We start from the raw sequence: 26394 nt of genomic DNA, 5'->3' as shown, positions 1-26394 counted from the left end.
TTGCAAGCTGTTTAACCTTTGTGTCTCAGCTTCTTCACCTACAAAAGGGGATGGTAATAGAATGAACATCATAGGGATGTTACAAAAATTAAACAAATCAGTATTTTTCAAGTACTTAGAAACAGTACCTGTTACAAAGTAAACACTAAATAAATATCTATTAAATAAAACTTTGAGAGATTATAGACAGTGGTTGGTTCTAAACATTTTCCTAAAAACATTTCCAAGGGCAGACCCTATGCAGACCCACAAGACTCTCAGATGGCACTGACTGTACTGGTACAAATCAGAACCACATGGATGTTAAATAAAGGGAGCTACTAGGCTTGACAGTGATGTGGGATTACACCACTAAAAGCATTTTTTGGGTTTTTCAAAGGGGTTATAGTTGGTATTACATCAAATATTTCAACACAAAGAAATACAGCATTACTCGGGTTTCTATAGTGTTGACAACTTATATTTTATTCAGTGCTGCTTTTCCTACAAGGAGCTCACACATGAAGGGTTGCAAAAAAAACCCCCAAAACTAAAGCCACTGCAGAAGACAACAGCTGCCTTCTGCAAGTTGGCTTTCTTTGGTGTTGTGCCTCTCCCTGATGAACACATCTTTTGATGAATGCTTCTATATCCCAATTAATAAATATCAAATAACAGATATTTTTAAAAGATAAAGGACTCCAAGATCACAACAGAGTTTAAAAGTTTGACCAAGGTAACAGTTCTCTAGTTATTAGTCTCTAGAATATCAGCCTCTATGGCACCACTGGTATTCACAGGGGATACTGGTATGCAAAGCAGATCTACTGTCATCAAGGCTTTTTGTGTTTCTCTCTTTTTAGCTAACAGAATCCTTTCTTCTGGAAGAATCTATGGGGAAAAGCACAATGTGCATAAAGATGTCCTACTTGCTAAGTCCTCTTTGGCCCATCAAGGAATCATGGGGTTTAAAACCAATTATTTGGTGATTTCACAACACAATCTGAAAAAAACTACTGCAGAGGGTACCCAGAATCATCTACTGCATGTTTGGGGACTGGACAGGAAAGAAGATATTTATCTACAAAAATCTATAAATATTATATGGTTATCTATGTGGGTTTTGTTCTGAGCACAAAAATGAATAGAAAATATATGGAAATGTGGTATCTGAACATCTATCTATATATTTATTCTCTATCAGCCATTTCTCAAACTATAAAAACAATCTAAACCCTGATTTCAGTTTTCCCTAAAAGTCATCTTAAATTCTTTAGTATTTCCTGCCTTGGAAGTTATTTTCTCCTGTTTCCTTTTTTCCCTGCTCACTTTAGAGAATGGCAGTTCTGACACTGCTTCTCAGTAACATAATAAGGATAAAAAGCAAACTAAGGCCTAAAAATAATCTCTACATTGACATATCCCTGATTCAATGAAAGTGCCAAATCTGACTATGCACACTTTTGCTATGAAATATCCTGTTCCAGGAAATGAATCCCAAGAATTAAAATGTTTCATGTTATCACTCACTCATTATAGAATAGGATGGCAATCCTCTTCCCTCATTGGAAAACTCAGTGTTTCAACCATTAAGAGCTGAAGAAATCTCACCTATAGTGGCCTTGTCAGTCTCTATCTCTGCCAGTAAGTCTCCTTCACTCAGCTTCTCACCCACTTTTTTTTCCCATCTCTGAACAGTGCCCATGGTCATGGTGGGAGAGAGGGCAGGAAGAACCACCTGTAGAAACAAACAATTACTGCTTAATATGGGCAAGCCTCGAGCACAACAGCATTCAGGCAAGCTTGGTTGCATAGAGTGATAGTGACCATGACAATCCAAACTCCCATCTGCCTGATACCCCCATAACAGCAAAGTTCAGGGCTCAATAGTGTCCCACCAGTTAAATTATTCTTAGAATCTTAAGGTGTATCATATCAATGATACCCTGAACCAGCCTCAAAGTTAAAAGCAATGAGCAGATGGGAAAGATTATTTTTCTAGACGGTCAAAATTAACCCCTCAATTTCTAAGCAAGGAGCCTCTTTTCATCTTTTCTAACACTTAGAATTTTTCTAAGATAGAATTTTTCATTTTTCACAGAATGATCCTGGTCTACACTATGCCATTAGAATTTTGCTGTACTCTGTATCAGTATCTATCTTTTTACTCAGAGGAAAATGCATTTCTTCCGAACTTTCCAGATATATTTCCAAGATTAAAAATAACTAATATTAAGAACTCTTCTGCCCTGGCTGATGTGACTCAGTGGATTGAGTGACAGCTTGCAAACCAAATGGTAACTGGTTTGATTCCCAGTCAGGGCACAAGCCTGGGTTGCAGGCCAGGTCCCCAGTAGGGGGCACATGAGAGGCAACCATCCATTGATGTTTCTCTCCCTTTTTTCCCCTCCCTCCCCCCTCTAAAAATAAAAAATAAATAAAATCTTTAAATTAACAAAATTTTTTAAAGAGAACTCTTCTTAACAACAGCCACTTGCACACCAATGAAATCTAAACACCAGATTGGCCGATCTAAATTAAAAACTGTTTTCCTATGACTTGTGTGTCCATTGAATTTAGATGCTTACTATGGATTATGGATTTTGTTTGCAGTCTTTTTAGTTGTGTGTGCCTAATAGTAGGATTATGCTGAGAAAAATAATTTCAATTGATGTTTCAAAAAAGCTGGGAAAAAGGTAAAACAAAACTTAAAATTCTAGTTAGAAAAAGATTTTTAATATTTTTCTTGTTCAAAATTTGCCATTTTCATCAACTTATCATTAGTGGAGCTGGAATAAAGATGTGATATATATATATGAATACTACTTAGCCACAAAAAAGATGCAAGATTGCCATTTGGGACAGTATGAATGTATCTTGAGAGTATCATACTAAGTGAAATTATACTAAGTCAGATGGAAAAGGAGAACTGTATGATTTCACTCATATGCAGGATATAAAATAAAAGGCCACAAACAAAATACAAACTCAGATATAACAGAATGGTGGTTACCAGAGGAGAAGGGGAGTGGGAGACAATAGAGAGGGTAAAGGGGGTCAAATACAATGTGACAGAACAAAAGCAGATGTTGGGTGGTGAGTACATAGGTGTTGTAGAACAGGCTGTACTTCTGAAATTTATGTTATTAACCAATGTTCCCAGTAATTTTAATAGTAATTCTCACATAAAAAAATTAGAGGAGCTGATAGTCTCTATGCAGTAAAGGATAATTAAGACATAAGCCTAACACTTGCACATAAAGATACAAACATAAAATAGACAGAAGTAAGTTTTTGGTTAGCCAAAACCTTCATTTAGTTTTTTCTGTACTATAGCTCTAGTAGGGTTTAGTTGTTTTTAACCTCATTGGAAACAATTTTGTATTGTATTTAGGCTGTATTTCGACAAGTGTCATATCAGTGTACATTTTTTAAAAAATCAAAGGAAGTGAATTTTTGTGTAGTCATTTTAATATTGAAGATGGAAGAAAAAAGCAACATTTTCAGAGTATTATGAAGCTTTATTGCTTCATTATATCAAGACAGGTAAAATGCAACTGAAACACACAAAAAAGATTCATGCAGCATATGGAGAAGGTGCTCTGACTGACTGAATGAACATGTCAAAAGTGGTTTGTGAAGTTTCTTGGTACTACTAACATTTTGGCCAAATAATTCTTTGCTGTGGGGCTGTCTTATGCACTGGAAGATGTTTAGCAGCACCCCTGGGCTCTACCCCCTAGAAGCCAATAGTGGGAGAGAGCCAAATCAATAGTTATTGATGAAAATGAGTATGTCTTTTATTTTACAGAAAAAAACTACATGAACTTTATGGCCTACCCGATAAGTCTTATGTAGTAAGACAGAATATGCTGAACAATATGAAATGTGTGAACTGAACACCAGGAAAAACAGACCATGAGTGACTGTTAAAAACAGATCATGGAGTAGAACATTACATCCAAAGAAAAAAATGATTCCTATACAAAAATTTCTACAAATAAATTAAGTGAAGGAAAAATTCTAGTCTTATTACTTTAGGAAAAGACCAGTGGCTTTTTATCCATTTTCAGTAGCTGAAACACACAAACATACATCAGCTGCCCTAATATCTAATCAACTAATTTAGTTTCTTAGAAACTGATTTGGTTAATAGAATCAAGTGACTGTTGCCTTCAGCTTTGTTGCAATGCTATTATGTTTATCTATTCTATATTTATTCTTCATTGCCAGTTTTCGCATTTATTAATATTACTTACTGGACTACTTCAACCACTCTTAGAAAATAGAACACCCCATGTCAAACGAAAACACCAACCGGGGACTTTCATTCAACAGACAGCACTTGAGGCTTACTAAAAACTCTATTTATAGGGGAGTAGGTAGATATAAGTACAAATCATCCTCAAAATCTAACATAATGTTCTTAAATGAGAAATGCCAAGCATTATTCTTTCTACTATATTGTGGCTGAGAAAGGTTAAAGTTAATAGTCCGAGTTAACACACCTGGAAATAACTAGGAATAAAAGTTGTCAATTTTCATGTTTAAATTTCTATTTCTCACAAATGACAAGCGATAGCCATATTTAATGCCAGCTTCCAGAATGTAATAGCCATCTACAAAAACTAATGAATAAACAATAAACTTTCTAGAGTAAACACCCAGAGGCTGAGCCTCACCTGCATGTGAGTGGGATATGAACTACCAGGAGCCTGAGCAGAAGGTGTAGGTGGCGAAGAAGTGGCAGCAGGGGTTGGTGCTGGGGCTGCTTGTGGGGTAGATGCTGCCGAATCCAATGTATAATTTTTAAAGGCCTCAATATCCTCAGGTCTAAGAAAGAGAAAGAGTGCATTAAGTATAAGGGGGATTATTATGCAGATTTAACACCTACAGAAGGAGTCTTGGGAGCCTTTAACTTCTAAATTGTCAATTCTGGGTTAAAAAACTCCACTAATCACTTAAGTGCTAAAAATTACCAGGATACTACTCACTTTTCAACTGTGATACAGATGATCGATCCAACTGGAACATCTCTGGTCCCTTCAGCAACAAGTATCTTTGCCATGTAACACTCCTCCATGCTCTCAAATCCAACAGTAGCTTTATCAGTCTCAACCTTTCAACACAAAAGTAGGAGCTTAGGCTTGCACTGCCAAGTATGAAGATTAGCATGTGTCTACATTACACAACTCATATGAAGAAATAGTCTCTATCACAGATTTAAATTATTCTTATTTTTAAATTTTTATTATTATTTTTTAATCCTTAACCAAGGATATATTTATTGACTTTATTTTATTTTATTTTTTTACATTTATTGATTTCAAAGCAAGGGGAAGGGAGAGGGGGAGAAAGAGAGAGAAAGAAAAAGAAACACTGATGTGAGAGAGAAACATCACTGATTGCCTAGCATACATGCCCCAACCAGGGATCAACCCTGCAGCCTTTAGATTTATGAAACAATGCTCAACCAACTGAGCAACTCAACCAATGCAGAAGGAATTTTTTTTAAACCTTAGCTAAACACTTAGTTTGGTTAGCTGCTGACAACTTATCTAACCAAGCTTCTCTAATTTCAAGTTGTAATAGATAGATATCTAAGTTTCTTAAGCAAAAGGGATAACCACCCACGCAGAAAGTTAATGCTCAGTTTAACTAACTCAGTCCCTTCCAACTTATTTTAATATAAGTTAAAATATTTTAACTTATTTTAATATAACTCCATATTTTAATACAACTTACCTCTGCAATTAGTTCGCCTTCATTGATTTTTTCTCCTTCCTTTTTCTCCCAACGGGCAATGGTGCCCGCTTGCATAGTGGGGGAAAGAGAGGGCAATGGAACCTGGAGGAGAAAAAGGAGAAACACTAAATTTAAAAGGATCCACGTAAAGCTCAGTCCGGTTTAATATTTCATACTATTCAATTTAACTTAATGCAAAGTGGTGGAGTTTCACCACGCGCTGCTCACTGAGAATATGGGGATATAGAAAGTTCCTGCCAAACTCTCTCCAATGACAAGCTTCCTGTCCCAGAGTCCCGTTGGTCTGACAGAGCAAGCATTGTACCTTTAGCAGACATCCACGTAGAGCCCCAAGTTTGCGGCTCTTCTTTCAATGGAACCAGATCAGGAGAGGGAAACTGAAGAGTTACAGCAAAGCTGCCCAGTGTAAAAGAGTCAATGACATATACTGCTAGCGGGGTGGAGGACTACTGAGGCAATACCCAAAGCCAAGAAGATGACTCTGAAGGACAAAGGGGTCCTGAGAAGTACAGGTCTGGGGCTCACCTTCTGATGCGGGGGGAGACTATACCAGCGACGGCCAGGCGCTCCCAATAGCTGCAGCAGAAAGCGATTCCGTGGTGTGGCGCCCGGACGCCAGCCGCAGAGTACCCGGCCTCTACGATACCCAGTGGTCACGCTGTTACAACGAGCCGGAGCTGCACCAACCGGCGGAGCCACACACGTAAATCCCAGTTCCTCCCACAAGGCAGTCCGCCGAGCCCCGAATCCTGCCCTGAGAGCCGCATTCTGGGCCCGTCGCGTACAAATGCGCCACATACTACCACCACCTCCAGCACCGCAAAACCAACGCCGTCTCCGGAGTGACCTCTCCAAGAGCAGTGCGGCGTTGCCGTCAACCAAGACGCACAGCCGCACGTTGTCGTAAAACAGGCTCCAAAAATCAGCCCCACCCACCTTCCCTCAGCAGAAGTGTATTTAACGACCCTCCTTTGGGGTGGTTTGATGAGGGAGAGTGGTCCAGAGTGGGTGAGGAACCTTGGAGCAGGAGAGTTGAGGCGGCCCCACCGCAGGCTCAAATTTGGGAGAGATAAGACCTCGAGAGGCGCGGAAGGCGGTGGAGTCTTAGGAGGGGGACTTCCACGAAGCACGGGGTTCAAGCGAGATGGAGGACACGCCCGACAGGTAGAGGCCTAAAAAGATGGCTAGGGCCCGGCTAACCCGCTGAGTGGTGCGAGAAGATGGGCTGAGGGCAGTGACCAAATTCTGAAGTGAAGCCGGAGGACAGGTGGGCGCTGAGAGCCTTAAACCAGGGGGCGAGGTTTGGAACGCTTGTGGAGACAGGTGGGAGCAGGAACCGCCTGAGGGCCAGTCTGAGAGTTCGGACTGACCCTGCAGGGGCGTCCTGCTCTGCGCAGGCTGTGTTACAAAGATTTAATTTCAGGTTTGTAGCCAACGGGAAACCAGAATGAACAGATTTTCCAGCCAAATGGTGTCAAGGGCAACCAAGTGGAAGATATATTCCGACATCCAAGTGTACTGTAGTAGGCTTATGGGTATTCCCTATATGTATGAAGATACAAGTTTACGAAAGAGATTTGCGTTTCTGAAATACCGTAAAATCCCTTTAAGTCGCATAAATCTTTGTTATGCTTGAAATGTATTGTCCTAAAACTGAATTATAAGCCCGTGGAGCAAGAGGCATGCTTATATTGTTCTTCCATGTCTCCCTAGAATTTAGTATTCTAGTATCTGGTAATCAGTGGAGGCTGAATACATGTCCTTTGAATTAACAAAAAGTTTTCTACAACATTCTTTAGGTACACTTAACTATAGGGATGTCATCCTATAATTAGAAAATATCTCATTTCTGAGCTGAGGGAGACATTTGATTAGCAGTAAGCTAATGCTGAATTTGTATCTTAAGTCTCCAGTGTGCAGATAGAGAACATCAAGAACAACAAATAGGAGGAAAATATAACGTTTGAAAAACACGTTCAGCCTTGCTAGTGAGTTAATATTTGGAAAATTAAAACAGCCAGGAGGTACAATTTCACACCTAAATTAGAAACTTTAAAGTCTAAAACCTCATTATTAATGAGATTGCAGAGACACAGATGATCTCATTTGGGGACACTAAATAACTGGCTGTTTTAGTGGTGCAATTTAGTAAGAAATAATGGTAATTTTTTTAAAAGTTTATATCCCCCTGCCCCCAAATCCTACTCTGGTATCCTTGAGACATTCAAAACAAGGAACTAAAGCTTTTGGTATTTTTGTAACAGAAAAAAACACAGGAAATGATACAAAACGAGTAAAAGATTTAGCATGCCCAGCTACCTAACAAAAATATGCAGGTGATACACTTGAGAAATATAAAATTCCCAGATTAAATGGAAAGGCATATTTGAAATAATATTAAGTAGAGCAATTATATTGTTAAATTACATAAAACTACTTACAAATAACAATTGGAAGGATCAGTGGAAGAATAATTGTGATTAGTGAAAGGGCTTATAACTGTATAAATTGTAAATATGTAATGATTTTGAATTGCCTAAAATATCTACTTGCACTGCTTTTGAATTTAATAACTGGACCTAAATTAGCCCTTGTAGAAGATGATGTTCAGTTTGCCGTTAACCTTAGGTAGGCTTGCTTAAAACTTGTTTTTCATCTTTCAGTGCATAGCAAGTTTGCATTTTGAATATACTTTTGACAGGTGTAGCTAACTCAGAGGAGGGCACAGGTCAGAACAGTCCAGGGATGATGATAGCTTGACCCCAGAGGTAGGCTAGTAATTCGAAGTTCATCAAATCATCCTGAGAGAATAAACCTGAACTCCCCTAAACAGATTGGATAAAGGAATTTAAGAAAAAGGAAGATACAAAATTAACAGGGTTTGCACTCCTGAGTTCTTATTAGTTTGCATATTTATGTATAGTATCAGAATAAGGGTTAAATCAATGAATCTTCTTTGATAAATAAACTATTTTGTGCTTACATTAGAAATACCGACAGAAAATATCTGTAGCAGTGAAGTAGTCCTTATCTCCACTCTCCAAGTAATGAATAAACATGCTACCAGGGAGACCACTAGAGGAAATTTACTTTCACTAAATGTAAATTGCTTTATTGATTAATTTCAGTTGATAAAAGTGAAAATGATTCATAGTTTGCAAAGTCTGTTTTATTCATAGTGTTTTTTTAAATTAATTCACAGATCTGGTATATACAGGCAATTAAAACTGGTTACCACTTTGATAATCAGAAGCCTCTGGTATAACACAGTCTATGAAAACACTGTAAAACTGAGGGAATACATAGTAATAATCTCTTTAAAAGCAATGGTTGCAAACATCCATGTTTCTAAGAAAATATAACTTTACATATATATTTTAAGCAAGTTATACTTCTTACATAAATTCAGACAATAGGAGTGTGCAATCATGTTTATTTTATAGAAAAAATTGTTACTTAAATGCTTTTAAGTAGAGTCCTCTTGGATGGGATATAGATTATATTTTCCCCAATTTATAACCATCCTGGTCAAAAAGAGCTGAAAAGTTGGTCAGTAGGACTGCCATTTCTAAGTAAGTTTAACCTAAATACTTTTAGGTACAAATTGGAAAGTGTTCCAATTCCATCTAATTTAGGGAACAGAGTAAGTACAGCACTGAGTTTTTAAATGAAGGCTTTTAAAGGAATTGAGCTTTCTACTATATTAGTTTTTAAGAGAGAGTCTTTTTTTTTATCTAACAGGTTTTGGAGTTTATTTTATGAACTCTAAACATTCTAATTCCTTACTTTTCTCAAAGAAAGAGAAACTTTAGTAGTAGCAGGATGGACTGTCCCACACAAAAGCCATGAGTGAACAATACTCTGAAGTCTGTAGGCCTCTTAAGAGTGCACCCACAGTGTATCCAATAGGAGACTATTCAGACCAGGATGAATCAACGCGCACTCCCTAGAAGGTTTCTCTGTCTTTAAAAACTGGAATGAAGATTACTACTGGAGTGACATCCTTTGATGGGGGTGCTTAGTTATTACTGCTGGCATATGAGATTAATGAGCTCAAGGGAAAGAACTATTTCATTTTCTTCCCTGAACTCAACTTCAGCTTTCTGTGGAGGCATTAAGGCCATGCAGCTCCCTTCCCAAAGGATGTAGAGATAAAAGACAATAACGTAGAGGACTTTGATATTTTTCTCTCATTTAATTTTAAAAGGTAAAATCTACATGATGGTAAGAATGCTTGCTGAAAGAAAACTGACAAGTACAAACTGTATCAAGAGACAACATAAATTGTTCTATAAATACAGTAATGAATTTGGCTTGATAATCCTCATGCTATCTTATAGCAAAACACTAAAATTCATGCAACATACAAATTAGTGACGTGAGGACTTTTTCTCCAAGCTTCCCAGGAAAAACAGACTGAGAATATACTGTTTTCTTCTGTTTGTTTTCATAACAAATTATTCTTGCTTTTGCCTGACTTTCCCAAACTTTCGCAGTCATTTCTGATGAGAAATCATTCTTAATAGGAGAAGATGACCAGGTAAACTTACATGAAAGACATCAGGTGTCTTTTTATCTCCTGTCTGCTAGAGGAGCATTCAAATAGATTATGTAAAATTACCTCCACAATTAAAATGGCAGGTAAAACTGAAATAGGAGTTAATTATCATTAGTATGCTTGTAACAAAATAAAGCTTATTCTGAAACCAAAAGGGCTGATAAGAAGAGAAGAGCCTGTATAAAAGCTACTGGGTTCTCCAGAAAATGGACACTGTATACAGAATGTGAGAATATATAGAACTCACACTCAAGTTATAAAAATAGACATGGTTCTCAGACAAAAAAGCAAATGAGTACAAAAGAATTCTCCGTACATGAACAATTTTTAAAAGACATTAATATAAAACAACAAAATGTCACCTCAGAGCTCCAACAAGTAGTCTGCTGAAATGGCTGAAAAGGATAGGTAACTAGAGACAGACAGGTCAAGAACCCAGAACTGATCTGTCTGACTCTTCTGGTTGGCAGTGTATATTGGTGGTCACAGGCAGACTGCTTTTGGGGGGCAAAAAATTTCTCCATATAAAATGGCTGGTTGATAGTTTTTGATGAATGGATGAGAAAACCCAAGTTATTAAGTAATCCCTAGAAATTTAGCAATTTTCTGTTAGCTTCTATATTTGATAATGTTGCACTTAAGAAAGGACTCTAGGTTTTTTCACCCAGAATCAACCCTGCCATTTACAACTCATGCTCCATGCCCCATGCCCCATGGTTTCTATTGTGTCTTAAAGGATCAACCTAGACTAAATATATAACAGAAAATAACTCTGGTCTTGAAATGAAGATGCACAGACCAGTAACTCATGCTCAATACTTCATAAACCAAAATACTGAAATTACTAAAAATCTGTCTCCTTTTGACTACAAAGGAGATGCCATGAACTAAACAAAGTCATGAGCAAAAGAAAGCCAAGAAAATATGGGTAGCAGCACCTTTCCATACCCGCCTGAATTTTTAAGGAGACTTTCACTCCTTATTTCTTTCAAATACAAAGTTCATCAGATGGAAAAAAATGGCTCTAAAGTTGAAGAGTCCCCAGAGAAAACTAGCAGTACATGGAGTATGCCCTCTGTGGGCTAAAAGACAAATTGCAGAACCAGTTAAGACAACAAGAGGCAGCCCAAGGTCTTAATTATGGTTTTGGCATAATATAGCGCAACATGGGCAGCCCTTTTTCATCTAATCAACAATTCAGCACCATCCATGTCCAGTCTAAAAGATTCCTAAGGAGTGGCTTTCATCTCTGGTACCACCCCATGAGTTATTCTTGGTTTGTAATTGCTTCAGAGAAGCAAAAAAGCTGGTATCTTTGCCTTGTCTTTGAGTACAATTGCTGGGACTTTGATTGCTGCAACCACTGAGGCCAACTAAAATAACACTAACACATAGGAGTGATGCATCCAATTCCCGGGTTCCAGACAATAGCAGCCATGCCCCTATAGGAGCAAAATCATCCATCCCTATTGGTTAAGGCCTTCGGTTTGTTGTCTTCAGAGTAGAATAAAACATTGTGTTCCCACAGACAAGGAACTCCAGGTCTGATGAATTCATGGTCTACATTTGGACAGGGATTTTCAGTACCACATATGCCAGGCACAGAAATGGGGCTGGCTTTTGGCTGTCACACTTGGAGAAGCGTCTATATTGGCAGCACAAACTAGAAACTTCTTAGTGTATTCTAGTTTTAGTCCTCTTCCTGAGTGAAACAGCCAGGGAGTGCCAAGTTCCACAAGCCCCAATCTAATACTCAGCATTGATTCTCTCCATGGTCTTCTTCCACCCAGGCTACAATTTTCCCTTCCCATCCAGGGATGGCATCATCATCATGGAAAACCTAGAGAAAGAAAAAAAGCCATATAGAAAAAAATAACAGAAAGATAGGGAGTCTCACTAAACAACTGCTGCTGATAAAAATAAGACCACAAACATAAAGGATAAGAAAGTATAGAGGAAAGCTGTGTTAGAGAGTTAGAGTCTATGTCCCTTTGGTTTTGTCCCTAAAGCTATAACTGATAAAAATTATACATACACACACACACACACACACATATATATACTCTTAGTTCCACATCTCTGAAATTGTAAGAACATATGTAACACTGCTTTGCTCAAAGAGATATATAAAAATGAGTAAATTGCTAACAGAGCACTTTAGCCTTCTTAGGAGAAGGCAGTAGTATAAACATTAAAACAATAAGAACAGGGAAAATCTTGGTCCTGGGCATTATAAAGAAAAGGTTAGAAAGACTGTAATATATTTTCATGCAGTTCTTTTTATTCATTCAATCATTTGCTAAGCCACTAATGGAAGGGAATTATTAAAACATTTCAGTGAGGAACTCTTTACAAAATAAAATATTGGCTTTTCCAACCCCTTCCATTCTATAACCACAATGAGAGCACTTACAATGTCCCATAACCCAGAAGCACAAGACTTTCCAGAACTTCTTCATTGTTATTATCCAAGAAACTACCATCACAATATACACGCTTATGTATTGATTCTACATTCACGCTTATGTATTGATTTTGTGCTACATAGGAAGCAGAACATTTTCTAAGATTTAGCTACAGACAGGAAAGGGACCCAAAGTCAAGCTTTTGTTCATACGAAGGTCCTTTATTTTTCCTAACAAAACTTCTCCCTTTTTAATATGAACATTCTATACAAGTTTGGTCAAAGTGATTAAGTCCTTGAACTAAGGAAGCTATCAACTTCTTGGGCCACTCGCTGCCCTTCTTAATCTAAAGTACTCAGACTGGTGTGGGGCCCTCCTGGGAAGCTGCTCTGACCTAGTTAGGGAACTCAGGTACTTCTGGGAACTAGAAGTTCCCTAACCTGGTTTAGGGAACTCAACTTCTGGGAACCTCTTGAGTAAGAGGCTTTGGGGTTCAGGAACCAATAATACCACCCAGATTCCCCAAGGATACTGTACCTCCTCTTTGACAGTGCCAAACTCAGGATCCAGTGCTTTGAAGTGATACCGGTGATTCCCATCCCGGTCAATAGCTGCTTTAAAATCCTTCAGTGTCACCTCCCCCAACCTTCAACAAACACAGAGAGCTCTAAAATAGACTGTTTATCAATAGGGTGGAAATATAAGGTGTTACTTTTAAACCCAGGCACTTGCCTGAGTTTCTTAAGGCAGAAATAGCATGGCCTTGTTAGGTTACTGCCCCTGATAACCCAGATGATTATAAAAACAGCAGAGCTTAGGGAGCCAGTTACCATTAGGAAAGAAAAATGCCATTACATACGAGGTAATCTGAGAACTTAAAATCACATTTATTTAGCCAAATCACTGTTTTTCCCCTCTGAAAATAAGAAACAAGGTCTCTGAAATCTAACTTGTTGAATTAATATGTCCAAATTCTCTTGATTTCCTTTGCAACCACATTTTATTTCTCTAGGCTGGTAGAATTAAGTCAAGTATCACCATCTTTATCCTTCTAGCTTCAGAAAAGCTCTCTTCTAACCCAGACCAAGTAAGCAGCCTTTCTCAGAAAGGAAATCCTATCACCATTCTCCATAGCTGGTCCCACAGTTTAAATACATTTTTCAGCACTATTTACCTTTGAAGGGAGTATATTAGCCCAGTAATATAAAGGTTTTTAACATGAATTCTCAATAGCTTAGTTGTAGTCATTGAATAGTAACAAAGATCAATGAGCAATAGCCCTGGAGTGCCACGATGCAATCCATCCATGGCTATCAGTAGGAGTTATTTTGAACACCTAAAAAACTATTTTTCTTAACTTGAAGCACATTTGCCGTCAGGATTGGAAGCATTATTGTTGTGTCTGTGCCTAGCAGTAAACCATGACTTGTCCCTTGTAATGCCACTGGTAAAGCTGAAACTAGAATCTCTACCTCCTGTCCCCTTCTCACTACACTGTATAGCTTCTCAGCACCACTTAGCTGGTTAGATAGATGGGCAGTAAGGAATGATTCTGCCTTCCTGTCCATTTTAAAAGAGAAATAGATCCAAGAACCTTACCTCTTTGGTATATTGACCATGAAAGGTGTAAGTGACCGGTCAGTGAAATAGAGCACTTTAGTGCAGGTGCTGCTGACAGTTGGAGAGCTCTGTGAGTGAGGCAACTCTGCAATCACAGGGAGACTTTGTGGTCAGAACATTCAGCTTGCTCACAACCACACATCATTTCCAGTTATTCAAAATGTCCCTGGAAGATGAAGCTGCCTGAGATCACAATACAGCTTTCACACCCTTGCCAAATACCAAGTCCATAGCATGTGACCCACGAGAAGTTATCACTGGGACCACAAAAAACAGAAGGTCTAATGGCATGGACACTATTACAAAGACCATCATTTCTTACCCATTCCATGTATTTCAAGCAGGGAAAAAAGTGGTCAGAGAAGTCCAGCAACATTTCAGCTAAGGTAGAAGTGGACACATAACAGGAGCTGCAGACACTGCCAATGTTTAAATTTTGTAGGTCTATGGTAGAGAATGCTCATGCAATGCATGAAAAAAATGAATAGGAACAAGAACCATAGGGGTGAAGTAATCTTAAAAACTCAGATGCCAAGAGGGCTTCATGCTTCTGGCTATAACATAAAACACCTGCCTAATCCCTTAGCTACATAAGCTCTGTATGTGTTGGTCATGGTTTCTAACTCAAGTCTCTTGATCCACATCTTGTCTCTACTCTTTATATAGGTACTTATGGAAATTTTTTATTGATGAGTACTTTGGTTATGACTTTATGAGAATAGGAGAAAAGACCAATCAGAAACTTCTACCCTAATGACCCCAAAAATTAAAGTTTCATTTAAATCAGCCCTACAATTCCATCTACATATATTTCCTTCTTAACTTTTTCTAGACATTGATCCCAATCAAACTTGCAGCCACAGAAGAACAGTTCTAAGAAGAGGTTTAATGCAAAGGAGAGTATGAGGGACGAATTAATACTAGGGAAGAAAGAGTAGGGAACAATCTCTCTGCATAGCAGTCATAGTCAGTTTTCAGAATTTTTCTTCAAAGGATGCCAGTTATTAAAACCTAGGTGCCATGCTGCTCCTTTGACTCCAGGATCTAAAACAGCCAGTGCCTGGCACACAGTGGCTGTTTAATAAAATAAAATGTTCACTTTAATCATTAAATTTGTGATTAATTCATTCAACAAACATTTACTATACACTTACCATGTGCTAGATTTTGAAATGTAAAATCAACCACTTGTGGTCTCTGACCTCAAAGACTTTCTAGTCCAGTAGGAATGACAGATATGGATATAAATAATTACAATACACTAAAATCAGATTTTTGCAAACTACACAGGAAGACTTAAGATAGAGTGGTTAATTCCACCTGGAAGAGGTCAGAAGGCCCCACAGTTGAAGAATCCTTAAACAAAGCACTTAAAAAAATAGTCATATAGAGAATTTGGAAAGGGCATTCCAAGAGGGAGGATACATGTAAATACATGAAATGTAACTGGTATTTATGACACTAAAAGTTAACTAGTAAGGCTGAAACATAGGGAATATATTGGCAAGTTGTGGACGATGAAAATAATATAATAGGGAGGGGACAGATCACAAGGACTGCCAGCCTAAGACATTTAGACACTAGTTTTAAGCTCTGGGGAGATACTAAAAGGAAGTGATACAATCAGACTGGCATTTTAGAAAGGCTAATCAAGCAACAAAGTAAAGTATGAGTTGGATGGGAAAAACTCTGGAAACCAGTAATCCCATTTGTGTGGAATTTAACAAGCAGTAAAAAGAATTTGAGGCTGTACTTCTAGTTGAGTTGGCCATATAGGTAAATACAGCTAGCCTCATCACACACACAACCACATCAAAATTACAACTAAACCACAGAACAACCAACATTCAGAGCCATCAGAAACTGAGCTGAATGAAAGTTCTACAACTATGGAATTAAAGAAGAAACCACCCTGAGACTGGTAGGAGGAGCAGAGATGCAGAAGGGGCTGGTCCCATACCCATATGTAGCAGATAAAAATTGGGATATCTAAGAAGAGAAGGGTCCCAGCCCTACACCAGGCCCCCCCAGCCCAGGCTTCCAGTGCCAGGAAGATAAGTTTCCATCACTTCTAGCTATAAAAAACCAGCAGGGATTGAGGTTGTGGAAGACAGAAACTTGGAATCCCAGGCAACTCCTCTTAAAGGGCCCATGCAAAGACTTCCCTGGACTCACTCCCTTTGAGCTCCAGTGCCAAGGCAGCAGATTGAAAGGCATCAGAGACACTTGGAGGAATTGAATTGTCCAGCCTCAGGGCAAAAGCCTGGGGGAGGGCAGCTTTCTCCAGGCAGCTTTCTCCTGTCTGGGAGAAACTGCATGCTGGCCATTGTTCCTTTTCTGAGCCCTCCCACCACAGAGCCAGCAGGCATGTGCCACATCTGAAACTCCATCAACCTGGCTAGCACTGTTTGCCCCACCCAACTTTCAGGCTCACCCAAGCTGTTTCCAGTGGCTTTTCCACATGAAAGGCCTGTCTTGGCCCATGCTTCAGGTTTTCCTAAATTCTCTTGAACAAGCGACATCTGGCTTCAGTAAGCCCATACTCTTACTAAATTGTCCCAGGCCCAGCACTAGCAGCAGCCAGCCTTGGTTCACAGCTTGGCCTCTCCCGGGCACCTCACAGCCCAGCACAAGGAGCAGCCATCTGTAGATCACTTTGTAGCTAATGCTGTGTGACCCCGGACAGAACACAGATGGTGGCTGACCTTGGACATACCAACAGCAATCAAAGCTCAACTATAAGAGGAAGGTGTATACAGCCCACACACCATGAGTACCCAGACTAGATAATATGGGAGGCTGTGTCACTAGACACTACACGACACCACTACGTTAAGCTACTCTATCAAGCCTGGGAGATGTAGTAACCCTACCTAATATACAGAAACAAACATAGGGAGGCTGCCAAAGAAACAGTACCCAAATGAAGGAAGAGAACAAAATTCCAGAAAAAGAACTAAACAAAAAAGGAGAAAAGCAATCTATCAGAGGCAAAATTCAAAACACTGGTTATAAGAATGCTCAAGGAACTGCCCTGGCTGGTGTAGCTCAGTGGATTGAGCATGGGCCTGTGAAACACATGATCGCGGTTCGATTCCCAGTCAGGGCAAATGCCTGGGTTGCAGGCCAGTTCCCAGCAGGGGACTCAAGAGAGGCAACCATACATTGATATTTCTCTCCTTCTCTCCTTCCCTTCCCCTCTAATGATAAATAAATAAAATCTTTAAAAAAAAAAGAATGCTGAAGGAACTTAGTGAGGACCTCAACGGCATAAAAAAATGACCAATCAGAAATGAAGGATACACTAATTGAAATAAACAACAATTTACAGGGAATCAACAGTAGAGTAAATAAAGCCCAGAATCAAATCAGCATTTTGGAACATAAGGAAGCAAAAAACAACCAATCAGAACAGCAAGAAGGAGAAGAATCCCCCCCCAAAATGATGACAGTGTAAGGAGCCTCTGGAACAACTTCAAATATACCAACACTCACATCATATAAGGTGCTGGAAGAAGAGAAAGAGCAAGAAATTGGAAACCTATTTGAAAAAAATAATGACAGAAAAAAAATCCCTAACTTGGTGAAGGAAATAGACATACAAGTCCAGGAAGTGCAGCAAGTTCCAAACAAGATAAACCCAAAGAGACCCACTCTAAGACACAAAAATGCCAAATTAAAAACAAAGAGCATCTTAAAAGCAGCAAGAGAAAAATAGTTATCTATAAAGGAGCTCCTATAAGTCTGTCAGCTGACTTCTCAAAAGAAACTTTGCAGGCTAGAAGGAATTGGCAAGAAATATTCAGCATGATGAAAAGCAAGGACCTACAACCAAGATTACTCTATCCAGCAGAGCTATCATTTACAATAGAATGACAAATAAAGAGCTTCCCAGACAAGAGAAAGCTAAAGAAGTTTATCATCGCCAAACCAGTATTACATGAAATGTTAAGGGGTCTTCTTTAAGAAGATCAAAAATATGAATAATAAAATGGCAATAAATACATATCAATAACTGAATCTAAAAAACAAAATAAACATGCAGAAGAGAAACAGAATCATAGATACAGAGAATGTTTTGATGGTTTCCAAATGGGAGGAGGGTCAAGGGGATGGATGAAAAATGTGAAGGGATTAAGAAGTACAAATTGGTAGTTACAAAATAGTCATGTGGATGTAAAGTACAGACAGGGAATAGAGTATCCAAAGAACATGTATGCAGGGACCCATGAACATGGACAACAGTATAGGGATTGCCTAAGGGAGTGGGGGGCTAAGTGGAGGAGGACAAAGGGGAGAAATCTGGGCCAACTGTAATAGCATAAATAATAAAATACAATTTTTAAAAAACCTGAAAGATGAGGAAGAGCAAAATGTAGTCATGGAGACAGAGAAGGAATGGATTTTAGAGACTTTTAGAAAGTACAAGTCTTGGTCCTTGGGATATAGTTGAATGTTGAGGATAAAAAGGAAGTAAAAAATAACCAGATTTATAGTCTGGGGGAATAAAAAGATGCATGGTAGTACTACTAACCATGACAGAAATACAGAAGTGAGTTATGTCATCCTTTAAGATATTTGTTGGTTGCCTATTATATATCACATACAAGATATGCAAAAATAAATTACATCTAATGTCAGTGCTTAAGGAACTCAACATCTAGTGGGGATGAAACAGTTACAATAAAATAAATATTGTAATAATTGCTATGTACTGAATTCTGTCCTTCCAAAATCTACATGTTGAAGCCCCAAACCCTAGTGTGATTATATTACAGACAGGGCCTTTAAGGAGGTATTAAAATTAAGTGAGGGTGTATGAGTGGAGCCCTGATCCCATAGAACTGGTGCCTGTATGGGAAGAGGAATGGACATCTGAGCTCTCTTTCCACTACGTGAGGACACAACAAAAAGGCAGCCATCTGCAAGCCCGGAAGAGAGCCCTTCCTCACCAAAACCTGACCATGCTGGCACTCGGATCTTGGGACTTACAGTCACCAGAACTGTGAGAAAATAAATTTCTGTTATTTAAATCACTCAGCCATTCAATATTTTATGGCAGCCCAAGCTGACTAATACAAATGTTATGTGCACATTCTGGGTGAATTTCAAGGAAAGAGTAATCATTACGTCAAATGCCACACAGAGGTCTAATAAATAAAGACAGGTTTAGTTTTATAAATATGTCATCGACATTAGTGATAGTAGTATCAGGTGATTAGTAAAGAAGATTGAGTTGGATTATACAGAGTTTTCTACTGAAAAAGAGAGTAACAACGGAGAACAAGTCTTATACTACTTCAAATCGTGATAAAATGGTAACTGTTACTTCAGTGAGGCATTATTATAAAAGGCATGTACAAAAAACAGAATGACCCAGAATCATATCTTTGTGTACATGTGTATACGTGTAAATTTAATACATAAATTTAAAAGGTATCACAAATCAGTTTCAGTTTTTAAGTTTAGGTCTATGGTCATTTGGAATTAATTTTTGTATATGATATGAGGAATGGATCAAGACTCCTTATATGGGTATTTGATTGTTCTGAAACCATTTGTTTAAAAGCCTGTCCTCTTGCCTTTTTTTCTGATTGGTCAACCCAAACCTTCATTCCTTTGCTACTGAATTGCCTTCTCAGTTTTTGAAAATCAACTGGCCAAATACATGTAGTCTATTTCTGAACTATTTTGTTCCACTAATCTATGTATCTAGCCAATCACCTATACTGCACTAACTTTTTTGTTAGTCTTGAAATCAGATAGTATGGTCATGCAACTACTCTGTTCATCTTTCTCAACTTTTTTTTGTAGCTATTCCAGTCCCTTTATTGTTCCATATAAATTTTATAATCAGCTTCTTTATACCTAAAAAAATATCTGGTAGGATATTTATTGCAATTTGATTGAAGGTGTAAATCATTTAGGGAGAATGGACCATCTTAACATTGCATACTCTGATTAATAAACATGGTCTATCTTCCTATTTCTTTAGATGTTTTTTGATTTATTTTGTATTCTGTAGTTTTCAACACAAATACTGAACATATTTTGTAAGGTTTATACCTATATATTTAATGGTTTTGGTCCTACTACAAATGTTACTGTACTTTAAAATGTTTTTCTATTTCCAAATATTCACTGCTAATATATAGAAGTACAATTGACTTTTTGTATAATGACCATGCATCCTGTTCCCTTGTTAAACTCAGTGACTCAGTTACAGTAGCTTTATCACAGATTCATTGGGGTAGGCTATACAATCATGTCATCTACAAATAGAGGCAGTTTTGTATCTTCTTTTCCAATCTCTATGCATTTTCTTTCTTTTTCTTGCATCTAAGTTCATTAAAGATACTGATTTTGGATTCAGGGTAAAATAAATTGTGTTAGGAAGTGTTCCTTCCTCTTCTTTTTTCTGGAAGAATTCATATAACAGTGGTATTATTTTTTCTTATGTGACCCCATCTGATTCTGGAGGTTTTTTGATGGATGGAACATTTTTAAACAAATTCAATTTTACAACTATAAACCTACTCATCTTATTTATTTCCTCTTGAGTAAGTTTTGGTAGTTTGTATCCTTCTAGGCATTTATACATTTCATCAACATAGTCAAATTTATGAGCATAAAGTTGTTCGTTCCTTAAGTATGCCTTTAATAAGATCTAGAGTGATGTTCTTTCGTTCATTTCTAATGGTAACTTGTGTCTTTCCTTTTTTTCTCTTGGGCTGTCTGGCTACAGTTTAATTCATTTTATTATACTTTTCAAAGAACCAATTTTTGTCTGAATGATTTTATTCTGATTTTCTGTTTTCAATGTCATTGATTTCTATTCTTACATTTATTAGTTCCCTTCTGCTTCCTTTGGATTTAACTTACTCTTCTTTTTCACATTTTTTACGGTGGAAGTTTAGGGAATCACTGACTGGAGACCTTTCCTCTTTTCCAATGTATTTAATGCTATGAATTTCCCTCTAAGCTCTAAGCACTGCTTTGGCTACATTCCATGAATTTTTATATAGTTTTAATTTTTTAATTCAATTCAAAATATTCTATAATTTCCTTTATGCAGCCCTCTTTGACCCATAGGTTATTTATTTTTTTAAATTTTTTAAATATTTTATTTATTTATCTTTAGAGGGGAAGGGAAGGAGAGAGGAAGAGAAACATCAATGTATGGCTGCTTCTCGTGCATCCCCTGCTGGGAACTGATCCCTGCTGGGAACTGGCCTGCAACCCAGGCATGTGCCCTGACTGGGAATCAAACCGCAATCATCTGGTTCACAGGCCCGTGCTCAATCCACTGAGCTACACCAGCCAGGGCTGACCGTAGGTTATTTAGAAGTATATTGTTCAATTCCAAATATTTGAGGATTTTCCAGATATTTTTCTGTTATTGATCTCTAGTTTAACTCCATATGGTCAGAGGACACTATATATTATTTCAGTGCTTTTAATTTCATTGAGCTTTGTCTCCTGGTCAAAATGTGGGCTATCTCAGTGAATGTTCCAAATGTACTTTAAAAGAATATGTACTCCACTGTCACTGGATGAAATGTTCCCTAAATGTCAATCAAAAGAGTTGATTGATAGTATTTTCAAGGTTTTCTGTATCTTTATTTGATAGTCTCTTCACTAGTACTATAGATCACTGCAAAAAGAGCATTAAAGTCTCCAGCTGTAAAAATTTTCTATCTTCATGTATTTTGAAGTTGTATAATATAGACACACATGGGGGTGTTATGTCTTCTTGGTGAATTTGATCTCTTTATCATTTTATTAGGTCTGTATACCTATAAACATTCCTTGTCTATTTTATCTGATACTAATCCAACCACACCTTTTAATAAGGGTTATTTCCATGATGTCTTTTTCCATCCTTTTCCTTTTAACCTATTTATATTATACCTGAAATCAGTATCTTATGAACAAATTATAGTTGAATCTTACTTTTTCATCCAACTTGACAATCTCTAGTCTTTTATATATATATATATATATATATATATATATGTATTTACAAATTTGACTAGGCAACAATAAAGTCAGAATTGATATGACAAAAAGAGCACTAAGTGGAATAACTTGGTAAAACTCCAACTAGTGGCTTCATTAGTGAATGGGAAGTAAGGATGAAAAAAGGACAACAGTAGACTATTCTTCAAGAAGTTTGATGTGGATAAATAAGATGAAGTCAGTAGTTAGATGGCTAGCAAGTTACACAAGTTTCTATATTTTCTTTTTTTTTAATTTTATTTATCTTTAGAGGGGAAGGGAAAGAGAGGAGAGAAATATCAATGCATGGTTGCCTCTCGTGAGTCCCCTGCTGGTAACTGGCCTGCAACCCAGGCATGTGCCCTGACTGCGAATCGAACTGCGATCATGTGGTTCACAGGCCCATGCTCAATCCACTGAGCTACACCAGCTAGGGCAAGTTTTTATATTTTCTGACGAGAGATTTTAGCTAATTTGTAAATATGAATATTAGATTAATACCCTAGTTTATAAGGAGCTGTGAATTTATTTGTAGTATTTTGGATAAGCACTTAACATACACAAAATGATTTTTCCAGGGAAGAGTTTGTTTATTAGACTTTTGAAAAAGAATTTCCAAATATTTAGACATCTTCACTGGCAGTTTATAAAAAGGGAGTAAAATAAATAGCATTTCAAGTAAATAGAAATGACTGTTTCAGAACAATACTGGAAAAAAATAATTTTGGTACTAACAAACTTTATTTGAACTCTATTAAACCAAAAGGTAAGACAGAGAGTAAAAAGAAACTATCAATCAGGGTAGATTTCTGACCTGCTGGAATGAACAGGGAAACAAATACAATGAGTAGGCCCAGAGACGGTTAAACACTTTCTAGCCATGACCACTGGAAGGCACAATAATTTGGCAGGCCATAAACTGAATGACCTAAGCACTCACAGTTTTAAGGAAAATCCCCAAAGAAATTAAACATCTTTTCTCCAGGAAGAACTGGAAATTTTCTGTGTTCTTTCTATAGGATGATTTGTATGTATGTATTTTTGTTGTTTTATATTTTGTTTTGTTTGGTGTAATGTTCTGAGCTTTTATATTTCCCAGATATTTGTTGACTCTCTGAGTCAACATAGTTAAATAAATGGTACTCAGTGATAGAGGTGATGATAATGGTATCTTCATAGTCCTAGAAATAACTCAATTCTAGTGTTGCTGCAGAAACAACATACTGTAAGAGGGAAGCACTACAAGAAAATCCTATCTGCAAAATATTTAGTAGCATGAAAAATACTAAACTTCTGATCTAATATGATAGGAGACCTTGCTGAGCAACAATGGGCACTTACTTGAATTAGGGGGCCAGGACTCCTGGTATTCACTACCTGCTTGACCTCTGGGTGACTTGCCCCAAACCTGGAGAGCCACACAAAAATCACAAGAGTTATGATCAAAGGGAGAACTTAACCAAGAAATTTAAATTTAAAAAAGTATACCTAAAATATACTCTTTCTACCATGTTTTCTTCCACAGTATATAAAATTGGATACATTATAAAGGGCTTTCTAATTTTCAATGCATTTTCCCATGTCTTTCCTCATCTAATGTGAGGTCATTTGGGAGGAAGGGCAAAGGGAATAAACATTAAAGAGAGACCTGTGGTATCAAGCACCATAATTCTTAGACAGTTAAACAGTTGCTGGGAGTAAGCGTTATCATGAACTCTCTTCCTGACTGTCATACCATGATGAAGAGTCAGAGTCAGCTCTGCTCAGAGGAAATCCAAAGGAAAAAGCAACTGTAACCTCCAACAGAGTCTCATCTTTCAGTGCTGCTTCATCTAAATTAAAATTGATAAAAATCAACCTTCTTTGGGAGCTTGCTTAAGAGAAGCACCACAGAAGGAGGATTACCCTTTTCTCTTGTTTCTTCTGTATCTCCATGACATGTAGGCGCTCCATGAGGCTGGAGATGCCCTGCTCCAAGCTGTCGATGGTGTGGTGCTGAGGGTCATGGCCACTGAAGCTATTGCGCAGGCTGCGGAGGGCATCTCGAACAAGCTGCAGGTCGCTGGTCTGGGGGCAAAAGTGAGGTGCTGCTGGCATGGTGCAGTGTCATATTAACAACTGTACCTCAGCCACTGGGCTTAAGAAGACACAGGGGAAAGGTTTTCCGGATCTTTTATTTTTTGAGGGAGGAGGTGTGAACTATAGGGAATTTTCCTCCACAGAAATGAGCCTGTGTTTGCCCACTAATTCTTAATTTTGGTTAACAAGTACCTTACATCTTTACATATCCAACAGATTCAAGAATTAGAGAACTGGGATATAAAAAAATTAGGTATCACCTAGTCCACTGGTGATAGCTAAGGCACTCTTCAGGTTTCAGCTGAAGTGGCAGTTCTGTACTCAAATCTTAAGGACCTACCCCTCTGTGAGTGATTGAAGCAGCTCCATTTCCTGCCACTGGAGGGAGAAAACCATTGCTTTGAAAGTTGTGACTGTTATAGTTGGTCACCTATAGCAACAAGAAGAAATTGTGTTTATAGTATGAGAGAATTCCAAACCAACATGTGTTGTCTTATTTTTCTTCTTTACATTTATCACTTCCTAACATAGTTTAATTATGTATTTGTTTCATGTCTCTCTCTCTTATAATGTAAGCCTCATGAGTGCAGCTCTTTTTCTTCCCTTTTGTTCCCTGCTCTATCCCCAGTACTTGAAACTTGGAACTGCTGAATGTAGAATGGACAAAACAAAGCCTCAGCCCAGAGGCCCCCAACCCAGCATCTGCCTGGTCACTGGAGGGCTGAGAATGCTGTTCCAGCACCTCCGGCTTTTGCTTCAAAAATTTAAAAAAAACAAGTACAATGGCTAACACTTCTTGAGCCTGATTCTGTGCTGGGTAGATCTACCAGAACTGTGTTTAGTTATTTACCTGGATTATCTAATGTATTCTTCATAATGGTAGAGAGGGCCACAATTCTTTCCATTTTCCAGATGACCTTTATTTCTAAGGTTCAGAAGCTAAGCCAATTAAGATCACACAACCAGATTTTCTTACCCTGGTATATGCATTCATAACACCCTCAGCAAAGAGCCTCCTAACAAACCAACCTATGACCTTGTTTCAGCCTTGGGTCAGAAACAGTTTCCCTCTTTGCCCTTGAAAGTGTGCAAGACCCCGAGTTAGAGGTTACCTCATCTGCCTCTCTTTTCATACAGTGAGCCAAAAGGACATCTTTGTGTTCTAGCTCCCGCTCTAGATCGACCTGCAAACCAGAAACTAAATCAGAAAAGAATTTCTCAGGCCACGTGGCAGGAAAGTCAGTGGCTGAAAATATTCCCACCTGCTGGTTACTGGCCTCAGAGAGTCTCTGGAGTGCTTCTTCCAACTTGGCTTGATGCTGCTGAAGGAGGCGATCCTTCTGCCCCAGCTCTTTCTGCAATAGAGAGCTTTCTGATATGTGGCAAAGCCAAACACATGAAACACTTCACCTTTTGTGATGCAATTTCCATCTAAGGAAAGTAGAGCCTTGGGAGAATGGTCCTTTCCTCAAACTACACCCAGAAGACATCACACACCATAGCAGCTTTGCACAGCACAAAGGATTCTTTGAAGAGTAAGGAGAAGGGGAACCACCATTCATAGAGGGGACCACTACATGCTGTCCATGCTAGATATAAAGGTTAAGACAACTGAAGTTTCCACATTCCTAGTTCTGTGCTCCTTCTCCTAGCCATGCTCTCTATTTTTAGGGTTAGTGAATCAAGGAAACAGAGAAAAGAATTTCCTTGCTGAAAGCAAGGATGAGAACAGAGTACTTAAGTGCTCTTTGAACAACGGCAACTATGGACTGCTCATAAAAGGTCAGATGGAAATCATTTCCAAACTAATGTTCATTCTTACTTTATATTCTCCCAAGAGTCGGTTTCTCTCATCTAGCTTCCTCTGCAGATCCACCTGCAAGGACAGGAAAGAATTAACTGGCATGGAGGTACTATCTGCCAACATGAGCAGGAACAAGCTGCATAGTAACCAGAGTTCACGTCTGAAACACAGAGATGGCATGGCTA

The 26394-nt window shown here is 38.2% G+C and overlaps 2 protein-coding genes across 5 annotated transcripts in view; both read right to left on the bottom strand.

Moving 5' to 3' along the window:
- The window catches only part of DLAT (dihydrolipoamide S-acetyltransferase), a 29527-nt gene extending 22895 nt beyond the window's left edge, over nucleotides 1-6632 (bottom strand). The window contains exons 1-5 of the mRNA XM_037065574.1: nucleotides 6271-6632; nucleotides 5725-5826; nucleotides 4974-5098; nucleotides 4662-4812; nucleotides 1591-1717 (exon numbers count right to left, since the gene is read on the bottom strand). Coding sequence (XP_036921469.1) covers nucleotides 1591-1717; nucleotides 4662-4812; nucleotides 4974-5098; nucleotides 5725-5826; nucleotides 6271-6543 — 778 coding nt within the window. The 5' untranslated portion in view covers nucleotides 6544-6632. The remainder of the gene's footprint in view (nucleotides 1-1590; nucleotides 1718-4661; nucleotides 4813-4973; nucleotides 5099-5724; nucleotides 5827-6270) is intronic.
- Nucleotides 6633-8896: 2264 nt separating this feature from the next.
- DIXDC1 (DIX domain containing 1) overlaps nucleotides 8897-26394 on the bottom strand; it is a 77719-nt gene continuing 60221 nt past the window's right edge. For 3 of the 4 annotated variants that reach the window (XM_037065570.1, XM_037065571.1, XM_037065573.1), the window contains 9 exons: nucleotides 26228-26281; nucleotides 25668-25760; nucleotides 25518-25589; nucleotides 24746-24835; nucleotides 24232-24393; nucleotides 23668-23734; nucleotides 14308-14413; nucleotides 13246-13354; nucleotides 8897-12143 (listed from right to left, as the gene is read on the bottom strand). In XM_037065570.1, the coding sequence (XP_036921465.1) occupies nucleotides 12057-12143; nucleotides 13246-13354; nucleotides 14308-14413; nucleotides 23668-23734; nucleotides 24232-24393; nucleotides 24746-24835; nucleotides 25518-25589; nucleotides 25668-25760; nucleotides 26228-26281 (840 nt within the window). In that variant the 3' untranslated portion in view covers nucleotides 8897-12056. The remainder of the gene's footprint in view (nucleotides 12144-13245; nucleotides 13355-14307; nucleotides 14414-23667; nucleotides 23735-24231; nucleotides 24394-24745; nucleotides 24836-25517; nucleotides 25590-25667; nucleotides 25761-26227; nucleotides 26282-26394) is intronic. The other variant, XM_037065572.1, reaches the window with a different exon arrangement.

This window comes from Sturnira hondurensis, unplaced genomic scaffold (genome assembly GCF_014824575.4).
Source record: "Sturnira hondurensis isolate 20B ecotype Veracruz unplaced genomic scaffold, ASM1482457v3 Scaffold0015793, whole genome shotgun sequence".
NCBI classification, from domain to species: domain Eukaryota; kingdom Metazoa; phylum Chordata; class Mammalia; order Chiroptera; family Phyllostomidae; genus Sturnira; species Sturnira hondurensis.
This window is presented reverse-complemented; position numbering and strand designations above follow the sequence as displayed.